The following is a 22,681-nucleotide window of genomic DNA, read 5'->3' on the forward strand; positions in this document are numbered from 1 at the left end:
GAAGAAAAATGAGGCCTTTAAATTAAATTGCAGAAAATTAAACTGACAAGACTTTTGGAACCCAGAAAGGGAGAAAGAACTATGCTACACTAGTCGTCATATAAGGACATCTAGTATATACTTTGGGATATTTTACATCAGCTCATCTTTTTTTTCTAAATGTAGTGGCTATAAGTTAAATTTGGATGGATCGAAGAAAATTTAACGTGAATTCAACAAATGAAGAAATGCATTCGAGAATCAGTCGCGAGAAAAATACACGGAGAGAATGTGTAGAGGAAAGGCTCGAGAGGCATACATTGTCATACTTCACTGACTTCACCTTCCCTACAGACACCGACATCCACCACCATGCTTTTCGCCTTTGAGCGTAAGACTCTGCAGCAGTTCCTCCTTTGAGACTGGCCAAAATCAATATACACCAGTCATAATATGAAGACACGAAGTGACTATCTAAATAAAAGAACAAGAATGTAACTTCTTGCTATTTGCAAATGCATTAACCTGCTCCCATCTTGTTGTTCAGTCAGCTAATAAGATATAGGCGGAATACATCGACAGCCCCTTAAAACTTGTCAGTATATTTTATTTAAACACTCGAACTCAGCCGTGTTCCAATGGAGCACCTGAGCATATGATAAAGTGTTCCTATTAAACACTTATATGGGCTCAAACCTATGAAAAGCTTTTGTGCATGTTCTCAAGTGCCCATTATGCGGATAAGCTAAAAACTTAAAAATATGCCACCTCCTTTAATTATTCATATCATATATATAAGCCTTTGTTATAAGTTATAACAAACAAAAATAAAATCCGAAAAAAGAACCCAATTAATTAAAAATATGAACCGCTCCATTAAACAAAAGACCTGCTCCGTTAAAAAAAGAAAATCAAGAGCCATTTTTCCAAAATATCCCCAACAAATGAAAACCAAGTGTCCAATAGGAATACTTTATCATGTGTTCGGGCGCTCGATTGGAACAATTCTAAGAGTGTCTACGTGAAATATGCTGGCAAGTTTAAAGGTCTATCAATGTATTCCGCCTAATATATATGTTTCAGTTTAAGACAATCCTTTACTGTTATATACCTTTTTTCCTATCTGATATCATACAAAGTACAGGTATGCCAACCCAAGAACACCATCAAAATACACTACGGTAACATACTTCCCTTGATGATTATGAAGCAAAAATAAGTGAATAAACCAAAGGAACTTACCCGATCCCATAGATGTGGGTCAGGCTTCTTATGAACCTGAATGCGATCAACATCAGCAGGGTCTGCCATCTTCCACTTGCATGCTGGATGAGGAACTCGATGACGAGTATACTGGCTCACTGTTTGGTTGTTGTAAGGATCCATTTTGGCATGGGATAAATAAAACACAAAAGGTTTTTGACATGGGTTCCTCGCAACTGGCCTCGTGTTAAAAGCATATGCAGTATAATCTGCTCTTTTATACCAATTCAGGAAGGTCCTTGACGGCATTTCTATTTCCCGGGGAGACAAAATGCCACGGAATATTTGAACTGCAAATCCCCATGATACTGACACTGTCCAACCATTAGCTCTGTCGTAGCAAATGGATTGTTGCATAAGACCAGCCGAATCAAGCTTCATTGGAACTGTAAGACGCTGTAAAGCTTGCACTCGAGTCACATTGGGAAAGATTGGCTCCACCACGTCAAGATGGTGCAATGTCACTAATGGTGCTATTGGATGTGATGCTAGAAGCCCGAATAAGTTCCCGTACACATCATACTGTGTTGCCATAATAAAGAAAGTCATAGTCAGATAGGCTTTTATTTAAATCATTAACAAGGTACAAAGCACAGGCACAATTACATCTGGACCAGCAATTTCCACGATGCAGTAAACAGAAGAACTAAAAGCTACTGTATTGTCAATAAATTCATAGATGCACAAGCCACAAACTGAAACAAGAATACACAGATTACAAGGTATTTCTGCTTATAGTGACAAAATACAAACGACCCCATCTAGGACATGATAAGATCCGAACATGGCGACTGATTAAACTTCTTTACGCCCTCAATTAAAAAAAGCAAAATCCTGCATTCACCAGCACAAGTACTGCATTCCGCCCCTAATTACTCAGACTTGTCATTAACATAAAAATATCTTCTCATTGACAACTCAAGCAGAATATCAAAAGAGTAACAAGGAGAAAAACAATACAAGCAACCACATTCTTCCGAGAAAACGGATTTAGCTCAAATCTGCAAATTAAAGGAACCTCTTTTTTCTTTCCTTTTTCTTTCTATTATTTGGGGAATTCACATAAAAATGTCATCTTTAAGTTAGTATAGAAGTCTCCAAACTTCTACTACCACTCTTGCATTCTTCTTCTGTGAGTTTGGCGCACATGTGACAATTGATACTGACTTGTCCCAGAATTCACAAAATTAACAGACTCCTCTAGTGACTTTTAGTGACCAGATACACATGTGATGTCTTTTAAGACTCATTAAGAAAACCCCACTACCAATAGTGAAAATGCAGTGAAAAGTACTCCACAATGTGAGATGTTATCAGGTTTTTCTCCCACATTGATAACTATTTCAAGAGAACATTGCAATGTGAAAATGGTAAAAAAAATTCATACAAATAAAAATTCAATTTAAGATATATGCACTGATAGTGTAAACAATTTTACACCATCATCTCAATTTAACAAGCTATAGTAGGTTACAACAACAACACATTAAAATCTCACAAGTGAGGTCTGGGGAGGTTAGTGTGCATGCATACCTTACCTCTACCCGGGTAGAGAGGTTGTTTCCGATAGACCCTCGGCTCAAGAATACGAAAAGAGACAATGGATCAGTAACGGCAACAGAGACCAAAAAGATAACAACAAGAAGCTATAGTAGGTTATTAATCTATTTTCTAGGTAGATAAGTAACAACAACAACAGAGACCAAAGATAACAGCAACAAGCTATAGTAGGTTATTAATCTATTTTCTAGGTAGTCATATCAGATTTACTATGAAGATTTACCAGTAAATCAATTTAACCCGGTGGTGTAAATAATTAATAAACTGACAGTACATAAAACTTAAACTCACAAAAACATATATTCAAGATTCATCCCTAAGTAAATGCATTGTCGGCAAAAAGAGCAAGAACCCAAAAAAGAAAAGTAAAAAATTTAAAAAAAAAAAAAAAATAGGAAACCAAACTAACCTGGTGAAAACCGATTTCTTTAGTGAGAGGAACACCAAGTTCAGCCATACAAGCTTGCATTCTATCATCAGAACCATAAAGTCCAGGATACCTTTGAATACACTTATCTTGCATTTTCTCAAGAGCTTTAGCTAAAGGATAACTAATAGCAAATCCACCACCCCCATATGCCATACTATAAGAAAAATAAATATTCTGCAAATGACTCTCACTTAAACTCCCAATATAATAATACTGATTATGATCATACTTATTCAAAATCCTCACTAAATTATCGGTTACAAAAACTGTATCATCATCTCCCATTACAAACCACCTCACATTTTCCATCCCTAACCTTAAAGTCTCCGAAACAATTCTCGATATTCGTATCGCCGACCGGTGACCTTGTCGGTTCGTGTACGAAAACCGGGAAGTATCGCCGGAGATTCTCAGCTCCGGCAACGCGTCATCTTTTACCGTTTTTACCGGTTTATCTAACCAAACAATACCTCTCATTTTTTCCTCCGGTTTCCACCATAGCTTTATATAATCTTTTCTTTTTTCCCACAACTTTGCTGACGCTGCAATGCCGAAAACTATATGTTCAAGCCCCGTTTTTTCTTCATCGTTAACAATTAAGGGCTGGATCGACTTAGTGGAATTAAAGGAAGAGGAATGAAGGAGTAGACTGTTACGAGTGAAAACGATGTCGTTGCTGTTGCAGGGTTTAGAGGAAACATCAACAAGCTTGAGAGTGTAAACAATATAAGTGGCAGAAACAAAGAGGATAAGCGACACCATTAATTTAGGCAAAGCTCGATTTTGTAAACCAAATGGTGACCCAGAAGAAGAACTTCTCATCTGATGATCCCAACAGATGATTTTTTCTGAATCTTTTTCTTTCTGGGTCACTTTCATTCTCGCTCCCTTTACAAAACCCAAAAACAATAATTCCTCAAACTAACAATAATTCCTCAAGCTTTACCAGTATGTTTCAAAAAAAAAACCATATGGGTATTTGTTTAGCCAAAATTTTAGTATTTCGGTATCAGTATTTTTCTGAAATTTTGAGAAGGTGGCTGTTGGATCTGGTTTAAAAAAAACAGAAGAAGAGGGGGTTATGAATATGTGGGTAGGAACTAAAGAGATAAGACTGAAAAATACATAACGGGTTTCAGAGAAAAAGCAAAACAACATGCATTGGGGAATTGCTGATATCAAGAAGAAAGAAGAGAAGAGGCCGCACTCTTTCTGATTTTTCTCAGCTACAGGCTACAGCTAAGAGGGAAGAGAGAAGAAAAGGAGAGTCCTTTAGCTAAAGTGTCATCTTTTTAGTTTTTTATTTTTGTTTTCTTGTTTAGCTTAATGTCACCAAAAATAGTTAAAATCGTAATAAGAGAGGTAAAACATAGTACTCCTATTTTTTCAATGTTTAGATGTTACTATCCCTGGAGTAATTTGTTTGGTTATAAAATACAAATATCTTAAAATTTAACTATATGAAAAGCACTATTTAACAGTAATTTTCATAACCAACTAATTAATTTTTTTAGAAAATTTTCGGGAAAATTCACCACTAACTTTCAAGTTTATATTGGGTAACATACTCATTATACAGCTGCTCGCAAACTTCGTGGCACACGTAAACTGCACGAAGAGGCAAGTCGAGCTATGACAAATCTAACTTTTAATATCACTTACTTATATCCTTTTACTTCCATAGTATGTTATAAAAGTAGATTTAAATTAATTTTGAGAAACGTTGGATCTCTTGAGAAAACATTCTGCCATATAATATACATCTTAAAATCTTTTGAGATAAATTTTATTTATATGATTTAAATCCTTGCTTACTTTCATTTAGTACTTTTAACTGTCACTTATTATACCTTGAATGGTGCATTTAGAAGTCAATTTAAAACATAAGTAAACTATGTCAAAAGGGAAATTTTCATTTTATATATTATAATTTCTATAGTCAAAACTTTTACGATAAGTGTACATACTAAAAGACAATTTGACTCACAACCGCTAATTTCTATATTTAAAACTTACGAATTCAATTAATTTAGATTTGGGTCACTTATATGACTCGTGTAAGGAAAAATAGTTCCCTATTGAAAACATATGGAGTTTGGAGATACAGTGAAGTTATCTTGGTCTAATTTGCAAGTGACGGATTCGAACTACAGAAACATAATTAATGTTTATATTAAAATAAGTTATTCATATTACACGCTTAATAATATATTCTTTCATAAATTTTGTATAAATATAAAATACTTTATATAATAAATTATCTTTTTTATTCCTTATTAAAAACTTAGGGCTGCTCCTGTCAATGAGAGATTTCGAATTCGAATTCTGTGTATGAAAAAATACTTGATAGGAAACGCTTATCCCGAATGAGACTCTACTCAATGCGAATTCGATATAGTCAGGCTTCGTAAAAACCCCAAAAACAAATAATATCATCGAGTATTACGTACTTTTTTTGTCGGGTCGGTATCTCTTTCATTCTCTCTCACACAGTAAGTAGTGTACTTTGTGTGGGCAGAAAGAGGAAGTTTCAAGGTGACGCGTGTCATCAAATTAATAAATTGAGGGGGAAAAAGACAATGCTGTATTTTGAGTATTGGCTACTGGGGTCGGTGGGATTTGATCCCCTTGTGAACCCACTTAATCCATGTACCAGGAGAAAAATTAAATCTATGGACCTGCCAAATGTCGGAAATAAACTTTATTTAAATAGGAAATTTTGTGGGAAAATAACGTAATTTCCAGTTTAAATATTCATTTGGAAAATTTTGTTTTGAGATGGTAAAAGATACAAAGAGTGGTGATACTTTTGGGAAAATGGTAAATCTGGGTTATATATAAAAACTCATATAAATTGACAAGCAAGGATAAGCTATGATTTATAGGAAACAACCTCTTTATTCATACAAGATAAGGGTGTTAGTTATCTGTGTTCGAAAAATAATTTCTGCAAAATAAAGTAAAAACAGAAACGTAAACATAAGAATTAAAAGTTCTGAGCCTAACAGAAAACTTTGTTTCCTTAAGAATTTTAACTCACTTACTGTTGCTCAAGATTATTGGATTTTCTTCCATTTTCGAATGAAAGAAAATGCATTAGTAAAAGGAACACTTCAAACTTTTCGTTTCCCTTCATTTTTCATTCACACATATAAAAAACAAACAACAAAGGGTAAGGCTGTATACTTACTACCTCCCCAAACTTCAATTATGAAATTATATTGTTATTATCGTTGAAAGGATTAGCTAATACTCCTATTTCTAATTTTTGAAGCTATTATCATCATATAAAATAAAATGATTAGCGCATCACATTTTTATCAAAAGCATAATTAGCGAATGTGCACTTGCCAGTTAGACTTAGACCTATGCTTGAACTATACATAGAGAGTCCTTTTTTTTTTTTTTTTGCTGATAACATAGAGAGTTGTAACTAAGTAGTATTAATATTTTTTCTAATTCCCTATTTATTATTATTATTATTATAAGAAGATAGTAAATATAATGGTATTTCAGACCAACCAAACTTTCAATCATGCATCTACTTCTTTAAGATGAATTAATATGAAACCCAATAAATTAAATAAATAAATAAATCTCTACTAATTAATGCATAGGAACTGCAAATGCATTGTAATTTGTAGGAGGGTTTACGTGTGAACAAATAATTACTATACTAGTAACGTTTTGCCTTCTTTTTACTGCAAAGAGCAACAAATCAATGGCACCGCACTTTGAATACGGCTGACCTTTGGGTTTGGCAAATAAATAAATGTCGCCACTCTTTTAATACGCCAACTACAACCCATAAATTACTCTCCATTAATTTTCTTCCAGTTTAGACTGCCAATCTGCCATATAGTTCGGTTTCGTTTTTTCCCCCACATGAACGTTATAAATAAAATAAAATAAAATTAAAAAATAGAGTGTGTGACTGTACGTGGTATGAAGATTTTTTTTTTTTTTTTTTTTTATGTTTACATAGAAAATGATTTTTGGAAAAATATTTTCACATGTATTTAGTTGGCGAGATGAAAATATTATTTAAAAAATATATATATTAAAGGATTAATAATATTAACTAATCGGAGAGTATGTTTTGATGAAAAGTTTAAGTACAAAATATTAATTAGAATAACTTATTATAAGCTAAGTTGGAATAAGTAATATGAAGTTAAAATATTATGATAATGGTAAGGAAAATGACTTTGGTCTGTGAGTGAGGTATAAGTCATTTTCCTCATTTTAATAAAATATTTTTCGTGAAAAAACATTCGTACTAAAAATTAACTTGTTTATGAAAAACATTGTCCAGAAAGATTTAATTCTTACAAACACAGTAACACACCTTTAAGAGTTCAATTTTGCAACTTTTATGATTCTATTTTAGCATTTTGTGAATTGATATAGTATAACTAATATAGTTAGTTATATAGTGTTTGATTTGTGATAATTAATTTTGAAATTCACAATCTGTTAATTAATAAAACTTTGGCAGGCAAGGTTATTGAACTTTGCTTCAAGCTACATTGAACTAGAGAAAGCATTAACGCCTGGCTTTTTGAGATCAGAATTAAATTCAGAGAAGCATTTGCACGTTCCTTTTGGAGAAATATTAAATTAAAGAACACTGTATTTATTATTACCTCATTGTGTCTGTAAATGCAAATTCATCACTATAAATAAATTATTTTATTTTAATTCCAACTAAAGAAATTGGTCACTACCGTTTGCTTTTATATCTATCCAACAATCCAAACAATACACCACACTTTTCTAAATATTTTAATCTAAAATTTTAGTTTCAGGAAAATTAAGAAGATTAAAAATGGATAGATTTGAATAATTAGCTCAGCAGATGGGTCGGTTCAGTGCGTCTTATATGTGTTGTGTGTGTTGACAGTAACCATAAAGACTGCCAAAATTGGTGGGTTTTCATTTTCGTTGTTGTCTCTATCAATTCTGCTATTTTCTGCGTAAACTATACAATAGATTTTAATAAAAATGAAAAAGGGAACGTTCAAAAAATTTCCCAATATGACTAGAAAATAGATGGAAATTAATAAGAGAGATGGGTTAATTGTTCCGTTACACTTACAAATATATATAGATACACTAATAAGAAAGGTCTAATATTTTTCTTCATATAAACCACTTAAAGAAAATAAAGTTATCTTCATCCATTTTTTTAACCCTTCCGAGGAGCTCCTAACTTTACTCTCTTGATGACTAGAAACCGTAATATTTAGCATTTGAGAATTATAATTAGCTTCAGCTTGCGAATAAATTACCCCGAATACGACAATTATTGTAGTAAAAAAATGTATTGACCAACTCTCCTGTTTCTCCTTTTCATTTGACTCTCTTAGGAGTAGTTGCTTCCTTTATTTATCACAAGGTTTATCAACCCTCTTTTGGAATTATGAATTTGATACGTGTCACGGTCAACTGCTTATAACATGAATATGTTTCAATACAATATAATTATCAGAAGATCATTATGCCACAAACAAGAGACCAACTTATTTGTTAAAGTTGAAAATTTCTTGGAACTTTAAACCTTTTTTTCTCTTGGCATCTTCGTCTAAATCGTGGGAAAAGCACATGAATTTCTGACTACCTTAATTCAATAATTTAAAAAAAAAAAAACAATACTCTGTCCAGAAATGTGCTGGACAAACAGTAATTCGACATAATACTATTGAGATCAAATCTAAGTGCCAAACCTTATTAGATTCATTCTAGGCATAAAAATATCATTGCTTGGATTATAAATATATGATTGGTCATATCAAGAAACAAGAACGGCCAGGAATTAAGGAGCTAGCCTCTTATTTTTAAGTATACATTTTTTGTCGGTCTTTACCTTTTCTTTTCCCCTCCTTGTTTCTTTTTTCTCCAAATTCTATTCTTTCACAGATATTCATAAATAGATGGTTAAAAATATGTATAATTAATCAAATAGACCAAAAACTAATTGCAGGTGTTTATGCTAAACATGAGTTGAAAACTTAAAACTTGTACCTCATTCTCGTCTTCAACGGGGTATGTTTTTTTCTTTTTTTGAGAGAGAGATCGTACATCTATAATCTTTAATGAAGTGAAGTTATTTGTCGATTCGTAAACTCATCCTCATGTTGTTTAGCTTTACTAATTAAGTCAGTTGTCCACCACATTTCTTTCCCATATAGCATTATAGATAGCAGCCTTAGAAACAGATAACTTTATGGTCAATTTCTATTTTGTTTGTTGGAAGGTTCATAAAGAAGGTTAGTTGCATGGTAAAGGTCATGATCGAATTAAACTAAAGGTCATCAATTTTTAGATTTACTAATTGATAGTAGGCTAGAAACCCGTGTTTTAGCCGTAGTTTACACTCTAATTACTGTATTTTACGTGTGTTCGAGCTTAAATAATAGTAATTTGCACATTTTACGTGTTTTATGCCTTGCAGGAAATGATTCCGAGTTAAAAAGATAAATTTGAGTTAAATCGAATAATTTGGAGCTTTGAAATTTGAGTAAAAACCAAAGAATTAAATCGGGATTGCATCCGGGACTCGTGGACTGGCGTTGCATATGAAAGGTGGAAGAAAGCGCATGGGTTGGAGCAAAATGTGTTAGTGCGTCACATAAAGTGTGGCATTAAGTGTCGCATTAGTACAAAAGTTTGTCAGGAGTTTGAGAAGTTCAGAGACTTTGAGTTTTTGGGTCTCACAAAAAAATACACTAATGCGATGCAGGGTGCGTGGCATAGTGTGACACATTAGTACAAACGTCTATTAGAGAGTTTGCAACTAAGTACATTACACTAATGTGACGCATGAAGTGTAAAAAGTTTGCAGGTTTTCCCACTTCGGGTCAAAGAGGGTAGTTTCATCCGGAATCATTCCTACTTGGTATATATACAGTGGAAACATGTTTTTTGAAGAAAACTTTTGACCTACGGAAGACTGGAAGAGCATTGGAGACTCAAAGCACAAGGATCCATTATTATTTCCTCGACTCAACACCCGAGTTTGGCTTGAATTCATGTTTTCTTATTATTCAACTTTATTTTTGATGAATTTCTCCATGAATATGGAGTAGTTTACCTTAAGGTTTGACGGATGCGGTGTTTTGATTGATATTTGTGGATTTTAACTTTAGTTATTTGCTTGAATTCGTTTATGGAGCTTTGAATTGATTGCAACTTTATTCACCAGTTTATTTAATCGAAAGAGGATTTTTTTTGGTGATTATCGTTGTATTATTTTGTTTGGTTTAATTTAGTGATTCTTTTAAATAATCAAAACAGCTTGTTGAATTGTTGATTAAATCAAGTTAGGAGAATATTCGAGAGACGTTTTCCTGAAGACTAATCCATTAACGCAGGGTTGCATATGTTCACAGTGCTTATATTAGTTCACCTCGTAAAGTTAAGATTTAATCGAGAGAGGAGACTTGACTACACGTTTGAACTAATCATCTAGTTAATTCGTGAGAATTGTTAGAATTTCATAGTGAGTTGAACTGGAGTTAGATCCCAAATAGCTATCTTACACCTATCCTATCATGACTCTTATTTCTCCATTGATATTTCGGTGTTGCTCAACTCTTGTCTTTTTGTGATCAATTGTTAATTGTTTTAGTTTCATAGTTAATTTTAGTTATTAATCATCCCAACCAAAGTGTTAATCATCCTAAATAGCGTTAAGTTAGAAATTATTTGAGCATTGTTTAAATCTAATTCATGTGAAGATGATAATTAAACTATACTATCTTTGGCTAGCGATCATCAATTTCGTATTGTGTTTTGCACTCGTCACTAATTAAATTTTGTGCCATATCAGATTTCTTGTAGGAATTCTCTCGGGTTTGAGCCAGAATGACTTTTAAGTGAAAATGGTAAAGTTTAGCGACTTTTAAATAACAAAAATAGATGCTTGACTTTTATGAAATTAACATTAGTTAGATGACCATCAGTCAAATTAACTCCCTAAAATAATTTAGGATTTAAATATATTTTATGGCTACTTGAAGAAGAAGAAGATAAATGATTATGTACTAATGGTAATAGTTACGAGAATGCCCTCACAAACTTCATACCTTTTTTATTACTAGATCTTTTTCTATTATTATTTGGCGACAAAAAAACAATTATCACATCATGTATATATAGTATGGGACCTCAACGAAGTTCTTATTATCATGTGCAACTAATTTAATCATATATGTCTCCCTTTGCATAAGATCATGATAAATGGGATAGTGATTACCAAAACAGTGCTTGAAAGGCTTGTTGTTCAAACTATTTGAAATTGGGCTTTTGGGCCATGCTAAGATGAGTTCTCACCTTGTTCGGATTTGGATTTTAAGGTTTGTGCTGCAATTAAGGCGGGGGCTATATAGTTTGAATGGCATCTAATTGAATCTCTTTTGTCGAAAAAAATGTGTATAAAAAATTATTGAATTCCCATGATATGAAGAAGTTTCTAGTATAGCGGCAAAGGTGACTCAAAATTTTGCTTGAATTCCCATGTTATATAATGCTATGTTTGATAAATTGACTTTTCAAGAGCTGGGCTTCTTTGATTGCAGGATATATGTTGAAGTGGGCTTGTTAGATGCATGATATTGCAATAAAAATGTAGGAAAAAATGACATTGTATAGCCGCTGTAAAAATAATAGTCGAAAAAATATAAAATTTATATATATATATATTATGTATGTTATATACAAAAATTATATAAGTTTTATACACTTTTTCGATTACCAGATATAAATAATTTATAGCGCGGATTAAAAGTGATAAATACCCCCAAAAATGTACTCTAGCTAGCTTTCTTGATGTAATTTTGAGCCCAATAATGATAATCATTATAGTTGACGTACGCAGAATTTTATGTAAGTACCGTTGATATAGTATATCACATTTGGTCTGTTGAATGACAGCACTTGATTGAAACATATTTTCAAATATGTATAACACTAAATATTAATTTCACTGTCTTAAGAGAGCCTGCACATAAATTTCACTATTGCTTTCTCAATCTCACCTTTTTTTTAAATTAATTGATTAATTTGGAACAAGTAATTTATAGTTTCAGCTTACATAAATTTCACTATTGCTTTCTCAATCTCACCCTATTTTTTAAAAATTAACTGATTAATTTGGAACAAGTAATTTATAGTTTCAGCTTACTTTTGGTCCAGCAGGTTTTTTTCTTTCCTTGTTAATATTATCTATAGCCAGCATATTTATCCTATATTTTACTATCCAATATGAGAACTGACAACACACGAAGAAGGGTGTATGCAATTGTTAATTTGCAGAAATCAAGATTCTTTTTTTTGTTGTTGGTATCAAAGATATCTTTCTACATAATATATCAACATTCCTAACAGAAAATTATTTCATATCTCTAATAAGTTACATGGCATAGAAAAGGAAAATAAGAAATGAAATAAATACTACCATTTGTTTAGATATTTTCAAGATTTCTATTTCTCCAATTCACTATTCTTAGCTTTTCGTGATAGAATGGTGATGATGTGAAGAGGCTTTTGACAGCACAGAAATGATGGAATGAAAAGCATTTGCTGCAATTCTTGATTTTATTTGACCCCTTCTTGGTAAAGGCCTTGTACCCCTAAAACCTTCAATTGCTGCTTCAGAATCTCTATCAATCTTGTGATTCATGATTTTGAAGCTCAAATAATTTAGTGGAGTATGACTGAAAATGTTGCAAGTTCTGAATTGGGATAAGATAGTTATGAGATGGTTTGCTTTTGTTTGAGCCAGTTGGGATCCTTATATAGTTGTGTAGTAACTTAATCCAGACCAGGAAAGAGAAAGTCTTGTCTGGGAGAGGTTTATTCTCATCCATTATGTCAGCTACTTGTTCACGTAAATCCAATATCTTCCTTCAAACTCCGTATATTTATTTGACCGTGGGATTTTTATAATCATATATTAATTTAAGTTCGGTGTAGAAATTCATAAATTTTAAATTTTTTATCCGCTTTTAATCTTCAAATGATTTTGGAAGGGCGGCGAATTCAGAATTTAAACTTGATGGGTTCAAACCTTTATATTTTTAAAATTATGAGTTCTAAATATAATATTTTAATATAATTTTAATAATTATATATATATATATATATATATATATATTTCGTGTTTAAAATATTAAATTCAATTAAACCATCAAATATAGCTACACTATAGGTAGGGGGTTGGGTGGCATGCCAGAAGGATTGTCTGGCCATCAAGATTCCTTTCTCCCCAACTGGTGGCATCTAGAAATTGTCAAATTATTTATTTACTCATTGACGTAATAGGTGACAATATTTTTTTAAAAATTAACCCAAATAGACGCCTACCCTACAATTTAAATTAAAAATAATTAGTGAATATATATTAAATGTATAATTTATGTATTAAATATGTATAGTTATTTATAATTAATATATAATCTATGTATACGACTAGAAAAAATAAATAATTAATATGACCGGTCTGACCGAGAAGAACTCGTGTGGATTTGACAGATGTACGAGGCTGTTTTTAGGGTACATTCTGGGTTGTCTGGTTTTCATTTGCTACATTAGACAGAAAGCATGCGGCGGACAATTGAAATAGAAATCTATCGTCTAAGATTTTTTGCTGGTTTTGATTTTCAAAATATACAAAATTCAATGGATATACAAATTTTGGTTATCTTGAGAAACTATTCTTCATTTTTTAAGTGTTACAATTGAAATTGAAACAGCCTAGTCATGACTTGATTCTGTACACATGGTCAAAAAGCTTGTCCCCTGTTACCAACAGAGAATTGTAAAATATTATAGTCACAGAAAAAAAATTCCGTTTCCTATGCTCATGGGAATTTGAGGTGGATTGAGGAGTAATAGCGTATGCCTAACATCAAAGGAGACACGATTCAAAATTTCAAGAAAATGATACATTATTGTAAAGAGGTGAATCTAAAATTTAATTTGACGGGTTTAACTTTAGGCATACCATAACACTTCTGTACATATAGGTTCAAAATTATATTCCTTTTAAAATTTTTAGTAATTTTCTTACACACACACATATATACAATCCACGTTCAAAACAAGACTGTCCCGAGTAAAATTTGAACGGCCAATTTCACTTGTAAAAGATTCACCCAATAATTAGTGTACGTTAGGAGTCTTTGAGTTTGGGTGAACCAGTGGCGGACCCAGTATTTTGTGCAAGCGGGTTCAATCTTATAAGTACATAACTTTAGTCGTAAAATAGTAGTTGTCAAGTGAGTTCAAATAAAATATTTATACAAAATTTATGCAGTTTTAATCGTAATTTATACATATACACAATATTATTTTTTGACGAAGTGGGTTCAGTTGAACCCGCTTTCCACCATGTGCGAACACACATGTATTTAATAATTTTAAGAAGATATAATATTATTATATATGATTAAAAAATAGAAACATGAGTTCACATGAACCACCTCCCTTAACCTAGATACGCCCTGAAAAAGGCCAATTATAGTGCAACTTTGTTTAAAAAAATATAATAATTCTTGACCATTATCCAATTTTCACCTAAATGCAATACCAAGTGGCAAGTGGTAATTCTTTACAGTATATTAGTGGAAAGACTAGAGTCAGTGCACTGATTTTGCACTATTTTCCATTCTCCCAAAATGCAATACCAAGTGTTAACACTTAACTGGTAATTAATTCTTTATAGTATTAGTAGAAAGACTATTTTTTATGGTTGTAAAACTTTTTACCTATGATTGTGATTGAAGTATCGTTATCCACTTTATGAGCTGAGAAAGACTTAAAATAATTTTTTATTTTATTTTAATGAGCATAAAATTAACTTTTTTGTTGTATCACTTTATAGGATAAGGTCACCTTACAAGCAAGCCATGATAAGTCCATCCTAATCTTCATCTCCGTTAGCTAACAAACAATCTACTCTATTGTATTTAAGAAATGATTAATAAATTGCCAAATATTGTACACTCAACTAATTGGTTGACAAATAAAATGATCGGAATTGTTAACTTCATATATAGTCAACTAATGATTTGAAAATAACACTAGAGAATCCTCCAAGGGAATCTTTCTGGTCAAGAAAAATTTAGCTGTCATGCTTCCCCACTGCCTTACCTAGTGTGATGAACCTACTACAAAAGGTTGCTAACAAATTGTCCTTTTGTCATTACTTATTAGCTACCCTAATAACGTAGCTACAATGAAAAAGGCCGCTGTTTCTTGAATGAGTAAGCAATGTTTGTGGTTTATATATATATATATATATATATATATATATATACGCCTAATTCATGCAATTGGATTTGTCAAAACACTAGTAATAATCACTTGTTTCTTGCCAAAGAAGGCGTTCAGTCTAATCCTTTCATTAGAATTTTTTTGTTTGTACTGAACCGCTTGTAGAATCAAATCCTGTCAAATGGCGCCTAAAATAAATGATGTAGCAACAACTTCTTTGTTATTTGACAAGAAGATAAAAGGTCGAAGGCCACTTCCTAAGAGAGGACAAGTTAAAACAAGGATAGCAGCCATGGCGTTGCATTCGCTGGCGGCCATATTCGCCACTCCACCTTCAAATTCCGCCCCCAAATCCTAGTCCTCAGGAGATAAAGATGGTCATGACTTTAAAAAAAAATTGTGATGTAGGGAAAGCATGAATGATCCTTTATGTGCGAGATAACAATGACAGGAGATTGACGAGTCGAGTGACCTCAAGAGTTTTAGATAGTTTTGTGTAGTGTCAATTTCATTGATTTCTTGTATTTAGACATCTTTTTCCTCCCTATCTTGCAGGAGATTGACAAGTTAGAGTCGATTGTCGAGTGACCTCAGGGGTTTTAGAGAGTTTTGTAATAGTGTCATTTTCATTGAGTTCTTGTATTTAGACCTCTTTTCCTCCCCATCTTGTGACAATTTTCCACTGTCCAGAGCAGATTTTCACCTACAATGCAAGGTTCAAATATTAAGATCAAAGTATGTAACGGAATATGGCCTTGTCTTATAAAATTTTATTTTTTTATTTTTGATGCTTGTCTATCATTTGCTTAACATCCTCCTGCCAAGCAACCCCTATGACACCAACATTTCTTTTGGTTTCTTTAGTCATCCATTGTTTTTAGAAAAAAATTAAATTAAAATACTTTAAAAGGAAATGGCAAACGGCTAAAATTCAAAAAAAAAAGAAAAGGAAAAAGAAAATAATAAAGAATAGGATATAAGAAATAAGTAAACCTCGTGTTATCTTGTGCAATTCCTTTCCCCAATTACAGAGCAAGGCAGAGAACATCAAGGCAACAATTTTAGGGAAAGAATCGGACAACCAGCAATTCCTTTCCTCAATGCCAAGGCATAAACCAAAGTCTTTACACTTTCTCAATCATGGGTTAATAAATAGATTATTACAGTTTCTATAGTGCTGCTATATCAATTAAAAATGGCATTTTCAGGCCAACTTCTCCCACATATTTTATGGTCCAAACCAGAGTTTAGGCATAGCCGGAGCATCCTTCCGTTAAAGGCTAACTATGAACCAGTCAAAATACTATCACAACGAAAACTTGATATACAAAGCATCAAGAGAAAATCAAATTGTTTGGTCACATTTTCAATGTCACATCCCGATAATGGCACGAGTCCATCTTCTCCATCCGAAACAATCAAGAAATTCTACTCTAGCATCAACAACAACAACCTGAACCAACTAGCACTACTCATATCTGAAGATTGTTTCTTTGATGATTTCTCCTATACTCGACCATTCAAAGGGAGAAAGGTAACCTCAATCTTCTCTCAGAAATATGAAAGTATAGTAACTTTGTCTAATTCTTGAAGCTCCTATTTGCAAATATATGCAGGAAGCTTTGAAATTTCTGGAGAAACTAACCACATGCATGGGTGAGAACACAAAGTTCTACATTGAACAAATTTACGAAGGAGTTGATCTTACAACTGTGGTAAACTGGCACTTAGGTAAGGCCAAATCACCTATTTCTCACATTTAGCGAAAATGCATATAAGTTGAAACTTGAGAAACTATATTTTGGTAAATGCAGAGTGGAAGAAGAAACAGGTTCCTTTCACAAGAGGCTGCAGCTGCTACGAGTTATCAAGAGATGGTGAACAACTAATTATAAAGTAAATTTCAAACTTTTCTGAAGCCATGCTAACTTTTAAGACTATTACTTTGTCCTCCGCACAAGTACTAAAAGTTCCAGAAATGGAAATTTTATACAGGAAAGCTCAGGTAATCATTGAATCGCCAATCAAACCAGGAAGCTTTGCTTTGGTATGAACACCACCAATTTTCTATATTTCAGAAAAAGCGCAAATTATACAATCTAATTCATCAACAAGATGTCTTTGTTCAGTTCCTATTTCATTAACACACGTGGTGTTCATGCTCTTGACAAAAAGCAGGACGTGTTCCACACGGTCATTTCAGTATTTGATACTTTCCCTGAGGCATCACGTATGTTGATTTCTTTAATATTTTTCTTTATACTTTCACCAACAAGAGAAGAAAATATTCTCAAAGGGACAAAAAACATTTCCTATGCAGGGTTGTTCTTGATGAATCCCCAAGTGGTACAAACTATCTACGACATGACACTCAAGCCAAGCATAGGTCCAATTATTGCCTGGTACCGCAAGCTATGGAGTATCACAGTCACCGTTCTTACACTTATTTACAAGCTATTCCTTTACATTATAGAGATGTTCCACAAGTAGAAGATATGCACACCTTGCCAATTCAAGACATCGGACAACATTTCAACGACTTATTTTTCCTACCTAAAGATAGTAGACAAGATAGATTTCACATTTAACAAGACTCTAAAACCTTCAAAAGTTTCTTACTTCTATAGGCAGAAGAAGGCATATGCCATTAACCATGTCAGTTGTCAATCATCGTTGCTATCTCGTCTCGACCATGATTCAAGCAATGAAAGAGCAACTAGAGGTCCAAGGAAAGGAGGAATTGGAGGCGGCCTGCTAAAAGCAACAAGGGGTTCAATGTTCTCCGTCTTCATCTGGGCTTCTCCAGCATCATCATTTGCTTGCTTCTTAGGGATCATTGTTCCAACTACATCAATGTTGCCATTATTCAGTTTATCAAAACGAATACAACAGTAAATCAAGTAGTCAACATTAATATCCTTAACTACAATTTTCTTGTACATTTGTAATAACAATTCTATCTTTATCCGAATTAATTAGACACTCTTTGTTTTGGAACGTTCCTAATATACTCACACAATTCCAGTGACAATATTTTTTTTATACAATTTTCAAACGATTCAAGAATTCAAATTCATTTAAAATTTCATATTTTAAACATTTCCGTGTCAATTTTTCTATCCCACTGACTTTTCATACTCACTCTGTTCCGATTTATGTGACACCGTTTGATTCCGTAACGGGTTTAATAAAGAAATAAAGACTTCGAAACTTGTAATCCTAATCAAGCCATAATATTTGTGTAGATAAAAGCCACTCATTGAGGGTTTAATAATATTTTAAAGTTAAATGATTAAATTACATCCAAATAGAGAAATATGTCATTTTCCTAGAATGGACTAATAGGAAAAATAGTGTCACATAAATTGGAAGTAGAGAACATTAGTTAGTTATATTCTCTACAAACACTAATATAATATAAGTCAAATTAACATATAAACTTGTATCTAGACAAAAATCTAAATAAAGTGGAGTGTATATTTGTTATGTACGTAATCATATATTAGTCAAAAAATGGCAGCCTAATACACAAAGCATCTCGCATCCGCGCAGGGTTCGTGAAAGTGACGCACCCCAAGGGGTATGACATAGACAGACTACACTAATGTAGTGTTTGGCAATGATAAAAGTGCTTAAAAGCACTTACTTTTAGGCATGAAAAATACAAAAATAAGGTAAGAGGGTGTCTGTATTGGCTTTTAAAAATTAGCTTTTAAGCTAAAAAAACCAAAAGTCATAAGTTGGTAATACCCAACTTTTGTGCTTTTAAGCATTTTTTTCGGTGCCAAACAGTGCTTTACGGCTCGAACCCGTGACATATATATAACACGGAGATAACTTTACCTTGCACCAAGGTTCTTTGTAATTATATAATTAGTGCTCGTACATAAAGAAAGCATAACATTGAGAAATTACCCAATTTTCCTCCGGCTGGAACCATGGTTTTGAATTTGGTTAGAGCAGGAACTAAAGTTTCAGTTCGAATCATAGGTGCAATTCTTCTTACCCTTTCACCAAATCCTGCAAATCATAGAAAAAGGTGTGAAAAATAAACATAATGTTGAATTGCAGATCCAACAGGAAACCCCATGATTACAAGATTGATGAAATTGTAGAAACTGTACCAGAAAATCTTAAATTCTTTTGTCCTTAAAACTTCCCAAAAACTGATCTTTCGCCTTAGTAGAAGAGAGAAATGTTATGTCAGCAGTTCGAAGGTGGTCAGATATTTTAGGAACAAGAGCGTTGGAGAATGTTCTTGAAAGTTCAAGCGGGCCTAGCTGTTGTTTGCCGACGGCCCTGATTATAATGGGTCTCTATATGGGCCTCGTTGTAATTAAGATACTTGGGCCTACGTAGTACTAAGATAAAATTTTTATATTCCTATACACTATTTCAAACTTTATTATCCTCCCTACTCAAGTTTTAATCTAATTACATAATATATAAAAAAAATTACCAATTATGTACATTTTTAGGCATTTAATGATAATAATTAAATTCTAAAATCACTCTAACATCGAGAAAGTGAAAGAATGGAATCATCAGGGCAATGGCTGGAAAGAGCAATACTTGAGCTATGTAACAAGATAGAGACGGATCTTGATTTAGATGCTGAGATTATATCTGGGCTCGTCTCCTATTGCGAGCTTGCTCCTCCTCTCGATGCTAAAGAATATCTTGATGTAACCCCTTTCCCTCCATCCATATCTTTGGTTTATGATTTTCTTGCTTCCAGTTTTGATGAGCATATTGTTATGGCAATTTGGGTTCTGTATTTAGTATAAAATCTATAATTGAGGTTAGGGGTATATAACTAATATTGGACTAGTTCACTTTTGTATAGTGCGATGTGCGGAGGTCATCAGCAATGGCTTCTGTATTGTCTACTTTCTTGTATCAAGGTACAGTTTTACTCGTGAAACTTTTGCAGCTTTAATTGTTTGGTTTTCCTATACGTAAATCCCTAAATATAAGTTAAATCTGGAGAGAATAGGGGAGAGAGGGGAGAAAAAAGGAAAATGGTGTAACTAATTCTCTTGATTGAAGGCACAAATAATGAATTTTGAGGCTTTTAAGGTGGATTGTATATATTTTGTAACTAAAATATGTTTAGGTCGGGTAAATACCAAAACATGAACATTTTACGTAATAAGGTTCCAAATAGTGTATAGGAATGAAAATTGCTAATAGTCCCATTTTAGTCGAGAGATTTGCAAGAATGGCCTTGAAAGTGGGTAATTTTGAGTTTTTGTCCTCACTTGCCTCATCGACAGAACTTTAAATTTATCAAGTGCTGCCTCTCGTTTGCCCCATGGGCAACACTTTTGACTTTTGACCTTAAAGGTTTGCTCATAGGGCAAGCGGGTTCAAAAAATCAAGACCATCCATTTTCTCGCATTGAGTCTATTTTTGTGTCTTTTCTTTACCTGGATTAGGGGTGGGCATAATACCGACCGAACCGTTAATTTTGGTTTATTCAGTCGGTTTGCGATTTATATTTTTTAAAAGTTTGGTAATCGGTTCGATGTTCGGTTTTAGTATTTCGGTTGGTAATCCCCGGCAACGATGCCAAAATTTGACGAGCGCAAAACACAACATGAAATTGATGCTCGCTAATCAAAGATAGTATAGAAAAATATCGTCTCCACATGGATTGGATTTAAACAATGTTCTAGTAATTTCTGGCTTAATTGCTATTCAGGAGTATCAACACTTGAGTTGGAGTGATTATTACTACCATTAACTACTAAATTAAGACTACTATTAATTAGACCCAATCACACAGAATGGGAGATGAACTAAAACAGTTTGTAAATAATATTAGAAATAAGGGCCATGATATGATACATGTAAGATAGTTATTCAGAATTTAACCCTGTTTAAATTCATTTCTAATGTTCTAATGATTCTCATGAATTTATTCGATAATGAGCTTAAACATAAGGTTAAGATTCCTCTCTCGATTAAATATGAACTCTACAAAATAAACTAATATGAAGCACTGTTAAGATATGCAAGAACACGTTAATGGGCTAGTCTTTAGGAAAACGTCTCTCGAATATTCTCCTAACTTAGTTTAATCAACAATTCAAAAAGCTCTCTCGATTACTTAGAAGAATCACTAAATTAAACCAAACCAAATAATGCAGGATTAATCACCAAAATATTCCTCTATCGATTAAATAAACTGGTAAACAAATTAGCAATCAATTCAAAGTACCATAAACGAATTCATACAATTAAACTAGAGTTAAATCTACAAACAACACTCAAAACACCATACCTGTCAAAATCTTAGGGAAGAACTACTCCATAGATATGCAGAAAGTCATCACAAATAAGTTTAAGAACATAGAAAACATCAAAGACAACTTTATAATACAAACTCTCATTTTGCACTGATTGTTGGCAAGAGAATTGATAAAATCTTGTGTCTTCTTGTGTCTTCATGTCGCGGTAGCTCTCTAAAACTCTCCTAGGTCGAATCCCCTTCAGAAATTATGTTTATAGTGTATTTATACCGAGTATGGGCAGACATGCACTAAAATATCCTCTCTGAGCCGAAAGGATTAACTGTGCAAAAATTTGCACTGGCGCGCCGCACTGCGCGTCGCACTTATGGACTCTTTCCGATACGTTCAATTTTAATGAACAAAATAGGCAAAATCTTTTCCCCCCACATAGGCTGACATGTCCAATCTCTCTCTCTCTATCTCTCTATCTCTCTCTCTCTATATATATATATATATATATATATATATACATATATAAAGTTGGGAATAAGAAAGGTGATGTGGCACCTCTTGTGACCAGCATTTGTATTTATCTATTTTCTCCTATTTTTGATAATTTTCAGTTCTATTCTTTTTTGTCTTCTATTTTTTACATTTACGTGCTTTGAATAAAAAAACTCAATAGTCGCTCCTCCTATTTTTCCCTCGCCTAACATTCGCTTATTTACTTCTCTTAGTAGTAACCGAAACACTCTCTCCCTTATCATGGTTGTTGTATTACTGGGATAAAACGCCTCCATCTCTTCTCCGTTTTTCCTCCTTCTAAAGTGATTGCCCAATTGCTGATATCTTTTCCTTTATAAATTGATGATTATTGTTGAGATTTTGAGTTAATCAACCCATATTATTTTTATTAAGTACTATTTTTCAATGTATT

The 22,681-nt window shown here is 32.9% G+C and overlaps 3 protein-coding genes across 3 annotated transcripts; 1 reads left to right on the forward strand and 2 right to left on the reverse strand.

The window, feature by feature from the left end:
* On the reverse strand, positions 1-4,593 carry LOC104091909 (uncharacterized). The gene is made up of 3 exons (XM_009597348.4): positions 3,212-4,593; positions 1,222-1,764; positions 1-401 (listed from the first exon to the last, which is right to left on the reverse strand). The coding sequence occupies exons 1-3, from the start codon at positions 4,109-4,111 to the stop codon at positions 303-305; spliced, it is 1,542 nt and encodes a 513-aa protein (XP_009595643.1). The 5' UTR covers positions 4,112-4,593; the 3' UTR covers positions 1-302.
* Positions 4,594-16,627: 12,034 nt separating this feature from the next.
* Positions 16,628-18,505, forward strand: LOC104091907 (uncharacterized). The gene is made up of 6 exons (XM_009597346.4): positions 16,628-17,042; positions 17,125-17,239; positions 17,323-17,404; positions 17,504-17,555; positions 17,687-17,738; positions 17,829-18,505. The coding sequence occupies exons 1-6, from the start codon at positions 16,704-16,706 to the stop codon at positions 17,996-17,998; spliced, it is 810 nt and encodes a 269-aa protein (XP_009595641.1). The 5' UTR covers positions 16,628-16,703; the 3' UTR covers positions 17,999-18,505.
* LOC104091908 (uncharacterized) lies at positions 17,952-19,766 on the reverse strand. The gene is made up of 3 exons (XM_009597347.4): positions 19,633-19,766; positions 19,424-19,528; positions 17,952-18,353 (listed from the first exon to the last, which is right to left on the reverse strand). The coding sequence occupies exons 2-3, from the start codon at positions 19,494-19,496 to the stop codon at positions 18,172-18,174; spliced, it is 255 nt and encodes an 84-aa protein (XP_009595642.1). The 5' UTR covers positions 19,497-19,528; positions 19,633-19,766; the 3' UTR covers positions 17,952-18,171.
* Between the last annotated feature and the right edge of the window lie 2,915 nt (positions 19,767-22,681).

Source organism: Nicotiana tomentosiformis, chromosome 8 (assembly GCF_000390325.3).
Source record: "Nicotiana tomentosiformis chromosome 8, ASM39032v3, whole genome shotgun sequence".
NCBI lineage: Eukaryota > Viridiplantae > Streptophyta > Magnoliopsida > Solanales > Solanaceae > Nicotiana > Nicotiana tomentosiformis.